The 11,169-nt window shown below is 35.1% G+C and overlaps 1 protein-coding gene across 2 annotated transcripts; it reads right to left on the bottom strand.

Moving 5' to 3' along the window:
- Positions 1-461: 461 nt before the first annotated feature.
- LOC147072600 (mitochondrial intermediate peptidase) lies at positions 462-11,152 on the bottom strand. 2 transcript variants are annotated; one of them, XM_085946981.1, is made up of 12 exons: positions 10,789-11,152; positions 10,511-10,681; positions 9,808-10,070; positions 8,801-9,052; positions 8,529-8,714; positions 7,253-7,569; positions 5,869-6,032; positions 5,515-5,736; positions 4,985-5,098; positions 4,775-4,900; positions 2,933-4,372; positions 928-978 (listed from the first exon to the last, which is right to left on the bottom strand). In XM_085946981.1, exons 2-11 carry the CDS (start codon positions 10,658-10,660, stop codon positions 4,064-4,066), a joined length of 2,103 nt encoding a protein of 700 aa, XP_085803107.1. In that variant the 5' UTR covers positions 10,661-10,681; positions 10,789-11,152; the 3' UTR covers positions 928-978; positions 2,933-4,063. The 2 variants fall into 2 exon arrangements, with proteins under 2 accessions (XP_085803109.1, XP_085803107.1); XM_085946983.1 differs by lacking the exon at positions 9,808-10,070 and having other exon boundaries at positions 462-978; positions 11,080-11,152.
- Between the last annotated feature and the right edge of the window lie 17 nt (positions 11,153-11,169).

Genomic DNA, 11,169 nt, shown 5'->3' with positions numbered 1-11,169 from the left:
GGCGGATGCTCACATAATATTAATTTAACATCGATTTTATTTGGCGATTTAATTTTTTATTTGAACTTTCCACAAGTTGTATAATAAAATTATTTCTTTCGACCATGTCCGATCCTAATAGGATCATATGGGCCCCCACAGAGTGGAGGTTTGTATTTTTACGAGAAATGAATGTCAGTCACTTGCTCAACCTATTAGGTCCATACTCTGACTCATACACAAATTGAAAAACAATATGTGTACTTGCCAGACCCAGGATTCGAACCTGGGACCCTCGAAACTATAGACCGGTGCACATCACGTGGTATCAATAAATCATTTTCATCAAAATCACCACATAGGTGATATTTAATATAGAGCGACGCAATACAGTTTACAATTTGATGAAATGACATGGTTTCATGTAGCATAATATTGTAAATAATTATATTAGGTAATGTAAATAATAAGAATGCTGGGTGTAAAATCATTATTCATCGAATAAAAACATTTTTTTTACTATCAACAGAACTATCATACATAACAGATATTTACATAATATAAATACAAATACACTCCGCACCAAAAGACAGCTGCAGATTATCACGGTTAAAAAGAATAAGTACACCATTCACCTTCATAAAATCCTTAGACCAGACCGGCTGGATCTCTGTAATGAATTCCTGTCTGTTGTCAGTTTGCTGCTTGGGACTGACCTAACCTAACCCAAACTTAAAATATCCTTGGTAAATAAATGCAATGTGGGGATTACCATTACCACTGTGGAACTGATGACACTTACATCATTCAGTGGCGAATCAAATTTAGAGTTGCCTAATTTTTACTCATACTTTGACATGGGTATCCAGAAGGGGGGTTACCATAAGCCAAACGAGTATAAGGGATAATTTGCAACTTTACAGAAAAGCAAAATAAAATAGTAGTTTTACTGGTTTTGTTCAATATATTTTCCACTAAAATGCCTTACTAAAATTGTAACTTCAGTCGGAAGCCAACAGCGGTGGAGTGAGGTTGTACAACTTCGCTTGCGTATTCGGGTCGCTAGTCGCCTGGTTACTCGCGAAAGGTTATAAATACGGGATACAACAAAAATAATATTGTTTGTAAATGAATTTGACAATAAACTCAACATGTGTGGTCCCATGTGATTTTGACAATCAGTGCCAGTGCTTGAGAAAAAGTGAAAAATATTTATTGTTGATTTACGGATAGTGCACTTTGTGCGGGGAGTGCGTCAAACGCTGTGAAGCGAGGGGTTGTCCACACTGTTTTTTGTTCACACTGTTGCGCGAATTCCAAGACCGCGTGAACGGCAAAAGCAATAAAATGGAAAACACCACGATGGAAGTGAATGAAACCAAAAAAACGAAGAAGAAAAGAAACGATGATGAAGAGGAAGTGGTTGGAGAAAAAGAAGAAGAATGGCAGACGGTGACCTCTGGAAAAAAACCCAGAAGAGACTCTGGGGTCACTCCAAAGGGAAACCAAAACATCGTCATGATAGCGACGGGAAGTAAAATTCCATTAAAATTGAAAATAGCGCAGATGCTGCATAAGGCAGGAGTAAAAGTACAGAAAATTTACAATAAAAATTTAAAGACGTACATCCAAGTAGAAGACGAAAAAGAAGCAGATAAAGTGAAACAAGCTGGAGAACTCAAAGATCTCGGTTTTGTGACCAAAGAGAATGACTCCTGCTCTTATGGAGTAATAAGAAAAGTCGATATTGATATGGACCTCCAAGAACTGCAAATGGAAATCAAAAGTGATGCAAAAGTAATCAACCTTAAGAGGTTGACAAGAAAAGGTGATACAGGAGAGCTGACAAAGACCTCGTCAGTCAGTATTAAATTTGGGGAGAAAATATTGCCGAGAACAATTTACATATATGGAGTCTCTTTTGCTGTAGAACCGTATGTATTCAGGGTTATGCAATGCTACAAATGCTGGCGATATGGGCATATCGCGAACAATTGCGGACGTACAGTAGAAACGTGCCCTAAGTGTGGTGAAAACCACAAAACCTGCGAAAAAAATGAGGAAATTACGTGCATCAATTGCAAAGGTAACCACGCGGCAAACAGCCAAAAATGCCCAAAGTGGCAAGAGGAAAAGAATTGCAAAGAAGCAATGAAAAAATGAACATACCTTTCAAGGAAGCAAAAAAAAATATGTTAAATAATAGCTATGCTGACATATTAAAACAAAAAAAAATCGTAGGAAGAGATGAAAGCGAAACAATTCAAAAAACTAAGGAAAACAAAAAGAAAGAAGAAGCGGTGGTAGAAGCTTCAGGCTCAACAATAATATCTACAGGTAGTAGCGTAAAGCCTACAAAAAATAAGAAAAATTCAAAGGGGAAGACAGAGGTTAACGCGATGGGAGAAATTATGAAAGTCTTGCTGAAAGGGGGAGACTGGCAGCAGATCATTAAACAACTAATAATTAAAGCAGTGGACTGGGTATGCAAACAATTCAAAGAAGGACACTTAAAGGAAATTCTAGGGGAGGTTCTGGAGCAAAATGGATAATAAAAAACAAATTAGGATTTTACAATGGAATGCCAAAGTATGAAGCAAAAAAAGGATGATATAGAACTCTACTTAATAAGACAAAAAATTTCAATAGCATTAATCTCAGAGACTTGGCTGAGGTCTGAATTAGACTATCTGAAATTCAATGATTACACGATGTATCGAAAATACAGAAGGGATGGATACGGAGGAGAGCGATTCTGGTGCATAAAACACTGGCGTCTAAAGAAGAAAGAAAGAAAGACGGAAGAGCTAGACAAAATAATTATAAAGCCATTTAACAGAATAGGAGTGAGGACCTGATCGAAGGATCCCCTTCTAGAAGAGAAGAGGCGATATGACAGCGAGTCGCAGTCAAAGCCTCGGTAAAATCACAAAAAAAAAAAAAAAATTGTAACTTTATATTATATACACAAAATAAAACTTGCTAAAAAGGGTTGTTGAAATGAAATTCTAAACAATCTGACTCCGTAAGTAATTCGTTTTTGCTAAAATGTCTCATGTCTTTTTGACTTGGTCATGCATAAATAATGTCACATGATTGCCCATCATTACAAAATCTTTTAACCCCCCCCCCAGTTAAAATTATGTCACATTATTGAACTCCAATTATTCATTACAAAAAAAAATGTTGAAAATTATTAATTTCAGTAAATGTTTCATGTCAGAATATTTTCTTTGCAGAACAAAACGAATTTATATTTTGCTGGTTTGGTTATATATCATATTTTCTACAACCCCATATGTATCCCAACCTATATATCAACACCTACGTATAAGCCGTAACTGCAAAATGGTACTTTTCAGTAGTACAATAAATTTTAATGACACCACAACGTTAATTTTTAATGCTGAAAGCAACCTCAACAACTCCGATACATGTATTTATAACCGGGACACTTTTTGAAAGTTATATAAATTTTTCACTCTTCTGGACAAACCTTTTTGATTCAATAATAATAAAATTAAAATTATAAAATCACATTTTGAAGACATCAGAAGGAGTACATATTACAGTAAAACCTCGTTAATATAAATTTCACGGGACCGAAAATCGAAAAAAAATTCGAATTACGAATTAGGAAATGTATGGGGGAAAAATATTAAAATTTAAAAAAATTTTTTTTTTTGATTTTCATCAATATCGTTCACGATCATAGATGTGCCTACCAAATTTCCGGTTCCATGTGTGTTAATGGGTCATAAAATGTCAGGATTATTTTTATTTCCTTCTTAAAATAAGTAATTTATGATGTTTTAAGAAAATGTCATAATTTTCAATGACCGTGAAATAGCATACTTTTTACGATTTATTGAATATTTTTATATGCCAGGACTCTGAAAATAATTTCGAATTAAAGGTATGGTTTTATATGAAAATAATGTTCAAGGGACTTTTTTTTCGCGAAAATTTCGAATTACGGCGAATTTCGAATTATCTGTGTTCTTATTAACGAGGTTCTACTGTAGTATGTTGCACATGTTAGGTTTGATTAAAGAAAACTTTAAACTATCTAAAATAAAACCTCTCATTTACTGTCAACTCTGCACACCCTTTCTATATGATCAGCGTGGTGATCGAGCTCATCGGCTAATGCATTAGCCAACGTGAGAGGAGTTATTGGCATCGGATCGAGATGCGCTGAAATAAGTTTCAGAGGTGGAACTGCACCGCCGTGTTGCAGAATATCCCTTCTGAAACGGTCTCCGGATCCTCGCGACAGTGGCGATGATGAGAACCCGTTACGCCACGTACTCCACGCGACGGCTCGCGATATCAAATACGCATAATACTTGGCTCCGTATCCCACCAGGTGGCTGAATCTGTGATGCCAGGCCTGTAATAATTAAAAGAATTTCTTTGATGAATTACAAGCAACAATACTTATTTGTGAATTCTTCTCTACCGCCAACTGACTGAATCATGTTTAGGTAATGTCAGAATTAAGATGTGTATGTATAGCAAACAATAATTTTTGCATTACAGAAATCACAATAAGAAACATTTTATTTCAAAGAAGAGTTATACTATTTAAATAATTGACCTGGCGTTTACGTGGTAGAAGTCCATTATGGTTTTGAAACAAGTACAGTTGTAGTGGACCATTCTGACGATGGGTTTATAGCCCGAAACAGATGTCAACATAAATAAATCAATAAAGTAGAATTAACAAATATAACTTTGTTTCAAAACCATTTGGTACATACATTTTTTAATAGTAATTAGCAAGGAATATTACCGTATCTTCAACGTAAGGCAATCCATAATATTCTTTCTGAACATCTTTAAGAATTGCTGTGGAAGAAGTAGCTTCATCAGGTGGATTTTTGCCATGGTATCGTTGATCCAACACTGAATAGAACACCTGGAAGAAAACATACAAAATGATTAAATTCAGCTAGTATTTTAAATACCTGTACAAACATATATGAGTGAAGAGATTATCAACCTGTTGCTGCATTTCACTAGCGCCAAAGACATGTTTTGCTGCACATAAACGTTGCAGCATCCCTTCTGGCATCGGTTCTTGCGTTTGAAAATGTTTTGCAAATAGCCTCAAAACCTAAAAGAAATATCAAGTCAACGATTATGTTATATAGAATTATTAGTTTATTATATATTTGGAATTTATTTTAATTTGGCAGTGACCTCTGAAACAGGGCTGTATGCTTGAATCCTACATCCAGGAAAATTCACATGTTTGATTCAGAGTAAGGACCCAATGGGTTGGGCGAATAGTTAATATTTTGTAAATCGACTTCAAAGTTAAAATATGTGTGATTATAAACTGTATACAACGTTCTACAAGTGAAAACAGTAATATAACTTTGAATTTGTATTAATCGTGTTGACCTAGAAATCGTCCAAAGAATCTACAGTAAACATTTCCGTTCTCCAGAACCTGCCGTATAGGTCATAGATAATAAATGAATTACTTTTATTTAGTAGAACATTTTTTAGTTTCATAGCCAGACTTACAGATGGATCAGCGGCAAAGTATTCCATTACCACGGAGGGTACTTCAGCCAAATCGGTCGGGCAACGAGTCCCAGACACGTGTTGGTAGGGAGTACGGCCCAGCATGGAGTGCATTGCGTGCCCTAGCTCATGGAATAAGTTATCCACGGCCCCCGGCGACAGCAGGGCCGGACTTCCCCAGCTGCCCCAAGCCAGAGACATCATCACCACCACGATAGGGTTCTGAAAATTCAGAAGGGTTACAAAACTTGGTATTTAATCTTACAAAGCATACAACATAGTTTTCAGTGTTACATCAATCAAAAAGATGTCTATGTCATTTATTATGGAGAATATTGAATTATGTCGGCTCACCTGATATGTTCCATCTGCAAGAACTTTTCCACCTTGAATTGTGAAATGACAATCTTGATGAGGTTTGTTGGGTCGTTCATAAAAGTCGCAATAGATATGACCCAATAACCCTTCAGATTCATGAACTACTGCCAGTTTATATACATCCGGAGCCCAGCTTTCGCCTGTAAGCAAATAATAAATATCCACTAAATTTTGATTTTTGAGAAGACAAGTTTCAAGCAAAAGGAAAAATGGAACTACAGATTTAAGAGGTAGAGAGAAGTAAAAAGATTACATATATAAATTTCATAGTACAGCGGACGCTGGATTTACCCAGTATCGGAATAAAAATCGATTTACAAGGTAATTATGTCCTGGTTAATCCAAAACATCAAAGAAAATAGTTGAAATTACGCAATCATAATGGTCTGACCCAATTTGACTGCACATATTGTACAAATTACAATTGTGTCAATGAGAAATACATTATCCGTAAAAATATAATAGTGTATCAATTAGTACTTCTCAATAGGGCAACACGACATTTAATTCAAATACAGGCGACCTTCGACTTTTGTACGTTCTACTTTCGTACAATTCGCTATTTCGTAAATTTCTTAAAATTTAGATTTTTATTGATAATGCAAAAACTGTGCACTTCCATGTAGTCGCAATTGATAAAAATACAGCATGTTATAGAATTCTTCATCAAGAAAAGGAAAAAAAGGGTGGTATTCAACTATCTCTTGACAAGTTTATAAAGAAAACACCTGATGGCTAATACGCCTCATTAACTTTATTATAGCCATTAATAAATAAATATTTTAAAGCAGTGCTGCCCAACTGGCGGCCTGCCGAAATATTTTGCGGCCCGCGAGCTGTACAGCAAATTTTTCATCAAACATTGGGGAGAGAATTACCCATCATACATTAAAATATGAAAACATTTCATTATAATACTAAATATTAAAAATACTTTTTCAAACCAAAGAAATACACTGCTTAATTTTTCCAGCTTGAAAAAAACATAAATTTGTTGATGAGAATTAAAATATTGCATTACAAATATGAATTGACATTAACTGACTTTTCATTTACCTATCCTCTTTGGCCCCGAAATGTTTGCTAAAGAAAAAATGGCCCGCGACCTAAAAGAAGTTGGACAGCGCTGTTTTAAAGTACACTTTTTGATGTTTTTTTTACATTGCTCTACTTTCGTACATTTAATATTTGTATATTTTTTTAAGGAACCAATTACGTACGAAAGTTGAAGGCCGCCTGTACACCATATATTGTGAATTTAATATTTGCAGTGTGAAAACAAGATCCTTTTTTATCATGGTTAATCCGCCGTACCCGGTAAATCGAGAGTCAACAATAACTAAATCAATCTAAAAATTACCTGGTAACATCTCTTCATGTTGAAAACAAATCCCATACAAAGATTGAAGTAGCAGATTAAATCCTTCAATACAACCTCCGAGAGAAAAGTACGGACTATATTCTGAGCTGGCCACCTTCAACCAGTCTTTCTTTGCCTTTTGGGTAAAATATGGAGTGTCCCAACAGTTCAGTTCGTAACTTCTTGATATTTCTCTCTTTTTCATTTGTAACATTTGTTCAAAATCTTTTTGAGCTCGACCTCGTAAATTGTCTGATAGTACGTTTAAAAATTCATTTACATTTTCCGCCGTTTCCATGGTGCTTGCTTTAATCGCCCTGCAGAGCATAAAGAAAGTTTACCCTTGTAGAAGTAACCGTTGGGATTATTATACAATCATAAAATGTCTGAACCCTCGAGTTAAAGAGTCGTTTCTATCGTTCATTATCTATTTCTATCAAATGATAATATTAAATAATTTGGAAGATCTGAGACTCTGTAGACTTATTCCAACTATATAACAACAAGATGTTATCCATCACGATCCGAGATACTTATATTCTATTCACACTGCACAAGAGTTATCGATAATAATAGGTAACATGGCACCGTATCCGGAAATTTGTACGTCAAAAGTTCACCACAGGACACTTATTCGTGCGCCGTAGTACGTGAAACATGAGTTCGTGTAACATTTAATCAAATGGCGAGTTCTTCGTTGAACATTTCACCGTGGAGTATATTTGTACGTATGCTACAACATGTGGCGAATTTTATGAGATGTCTTTACTAGGTTAGGTTAGGTTAGGGTTAATCTAATTGGAACAGTACTATTTCCAAACTATCGCCGCATTTTGTAAGATACGTACAAATGTATTCCACGGTGAAATGTTCAACGAAGAACTCGTCATTTGATAAAATATTATACGAACTCATGTTTCACGTACTGTGGCGCACGAATAAGTGTCCCACGATGAACTGCATACGTACAACTTGCATGTAACCACACGGCAACTAGGTGACAATTTCACACCGCTGTTACCGAATCCTATTTTTGAAAATCTAATATTCTAGGATACCTAACTCTTGGAATGGGGTTTAGAAGCTAAACTGCTTATTTGATAATGGTTTTTATTATTAATGCACTCTCACATCTTCCGAATACTGAATGGATAAGTTCTAGTAAGTATGTGTGACACATTACCTCTGGGGTTCAAATGTCAAACTATTTAAAAGTGCAGAGTTCAAAACTGCTTATGTATGTTATATTTCATTGACAGTTACAATTATTACTTACCTATCAGCATAACTATGAAAACCACACAGTTCAGCCATCTCACGTCTAGAGTCCAATAAATATGAGAGGAGAGCATCTTGTTGAGGATCAGGCGCCAGATAAAGCCGATAAGCCGCCTCTCTCGCTCGATGATCTTCAGTTTCTACCTGCAGGCCTGATATTATCAAGTCATTTGATCCGCTAAAACTGAAAACCATTTTACAAACGGTAATTCTTGAATAGAAACATGTTTATATCGTTGTAATGGCTGTTTTAAAAAGTTGAACACATACTATTGTCTAATATCTGCAGGGACGGACTCCTTTGAGATTTGTCTGGAACTGGAGGCGTTAGCCATAAAGCGTTGGCCTATTTGAAGAATAGCATCGTTTAATTGAACCACGCGCCGTCTCGGATTATTCTCCAGATGAATGCCGCTTTGTTCAAAGTCAAAAAGAAAAAGGTTCGCCACATGCTGATTTCCTGAATTACCATCTTTCACTGAGTCCCTTAAAGCCATGTACAGTGGCTGGTGTGTGTTGAGCCTACAAAGAAAGATAACTTGATGAAATCACATGAAAATTTATTACAATACATTATCTGAATATGTTAACACTGTATGGACACTGCTAGAATTTTCATTTTGGTGTAAAGGCCGATTTATCAAAAACAAATGTTTTAGTTTCCTTTATTTTTATTAAATGTCAATCAGCAGATCAGCACTCGTGATGGACTGACGAGTGGCTGAATTTTCGCTTCTAAAACTGTGGATTACGCATTCAAATCATGCATCAGGTGTTTTGATCCAGAGCAAGGAGACAATAGGTTGAGAAAGTTTGTGGGAAGTAGACATGGTGTACAATAATTAATCTGCAAAATACCTGCCATCTAAAAAAATATTTAAATATTCTTGACCTCTCTTGAAATCGATCAATTATCAATAAAATTAGTTTTATATTTAGACTACCTCGAAGTAATTGAAATTTTTAATAACGAACATAGTAGGAACATAATGTTGCTTTGGTGATAAACTGACATACTCATTATTTAGTTTCATTATCAAGCACATGATGGGTTGACTGATTGGAAGAATTAGTCATTGTAAAAAAAAAGAATGTTAAAACCTTCTCTTTTTATTATTGTATGGCTTAGTTTAGTGAAGATAAAATCATTAAATTTAATTGTATCGAAACTATGATTTCCCATATTCTACAGTCTGATTCCAAGGATCGAATTGCAAAGTTTTAAAGATAGAAAACGTTCTAATGAAAAATTAAAATCTGTATCATAATATTTTTACTTTTCAACGACACCACTAACGCTGATACAAGCGTCTTCAGCAGCATTTCGATAACGTACGTCGGGATGTGCAATCCTTATAAACTCCGATAAGTCTGCCACTTTACAAAGTGTGTCTGACAGCTCATCAAATATGTCCACCATCGGCCGTTTCCTCTGTGCCGATGTTGCTTCATCGATAAGGCGATTCCCATCAGCGATCGCTTTTTCTTTAGAACCGTAAAATCCTTCATATCCAATCAGATTTGGCTTATTGAAAAGTCCCTAAAATGTAAAACATTTATTTTTATTGAAAATATAGATTGAGCTATAAATTATTGGCCATCACCAATTTGGAATTTTTTAGTCGCTCAATTCAGTTATCTGACCAAATTATAAATTAAAACATGATGAATTAAACGTTATAAAATTATCTGGAATTATGGTTTATCATTAACTAGTGGGGCTTTGCCACCTGGCCGCGGACCATCTACCTTCCTACATGTCCAAAATGACAATGCACACTAATGTAATATTGAAGTTTCATTATCTCAAAAATTAGATCAATGACACCCATGTTTTTTTTAATATTATCATCTGGAACCCGTCCATGATAAGTTTATTAGTGAAGCTTTCAGATTGATAGCGTCCTTAATAAAAATACTGCCACTGGCAATACCGTTTGGGAATCACTGAATGTAGATAAATATTTAAAAAAAACTCACTGCATCTTGGATTAGGCTGAAATTTAGATGCTCTCGTTTTCTGTGGTTGAAAGCTGTCGCTAGCGGTGACCAGGTAGTTAAGGTTCTTCGAGAATTATGACTCTTTAAACGTTGCTGTATCCTGCAACTGTGTTGTATAATGTTTCTCATCTTGTTGCAAAGTCAAAATACCTATTGGATAATAATATTATTATGTGCAATTATTTATAATAGGTACCTATCTAAAAAAAATCTAATACCAATAAGAATGTTATGACAACTCTTCTAAAGATACCTACCTATAAGAAAAAAGAGAAAGCTTACGATGCGAGATATTTCGCAAATTTGAATATCGTAACAATTTATAGCATCTTAATATCATGATTGGTATGTTAGATAGTTGTAAAACTATGGATAGAATGTAACTTTCGCTACATTTAAAATGTTCACGGTTCGTTTGTTCAAGTTTGGTTTGTCACGCGTGGGATGGTAACAAGAAAGGTAAGATCTACACACGACAAAAGAACGTCGTAAGCAAAGTATAAGGTCATACTTATGACATGACAAATCAATTGAAAATAATCATATACCTGTGTTATATCAGTTTTCGTCTCCTACATTCCTAAAAACATAACCAAAAATATCACAAGTGACAGCTGAACTGTCAAAAACAGTCGATA

The sequence above is a fragment of the Rhyacophila brunnea genome, unplaced genomic scaffold (assembly GCF_057557595.1).
Source record: "Rhyacophila brunnea isolate RB1 unplaced genomic scaffold, BYU_Rbru_1.0 scaffold_2, whole genome shotgun sequence".
NCBI classification, from domain to species: Eukaryota; Metazoa; Arthropoda; class Insecta; order Trichoptera; family Rhyacophilidae; genus Rhyacophila; species Rhyacophila brunnea.
Note: the sequence above shows the minus strand (reverse complement) of the source record. Positions and strands in the feature narration are given on the sequence as shown.

Excerpts from the sequence above, each read along its gene's own strand:
- LOC147072600 (XM_085946981.1), bottom strand. The coding sequence starts at position 10,660 with ATGAGAAACATTATACAACACAGTTGCAGGATACAGCAACGTTTAAAG. Across the intron at positions 5,737-5,868 it reads TTGCAGATGGAACATATCAG|AACCCTATCGTGGTGGTGAT; the intron begins GTGAGCCGACAT and ends CTGAATTTTCAG. Across the intron at positions 5,099-5,514 it reads ACTTTGCCGCTGATCCATCT|GTTTTGAGGCTATTTGCAAA; the intron begins GTAAGTCTGGCT and ends TATTTCTTTTAG.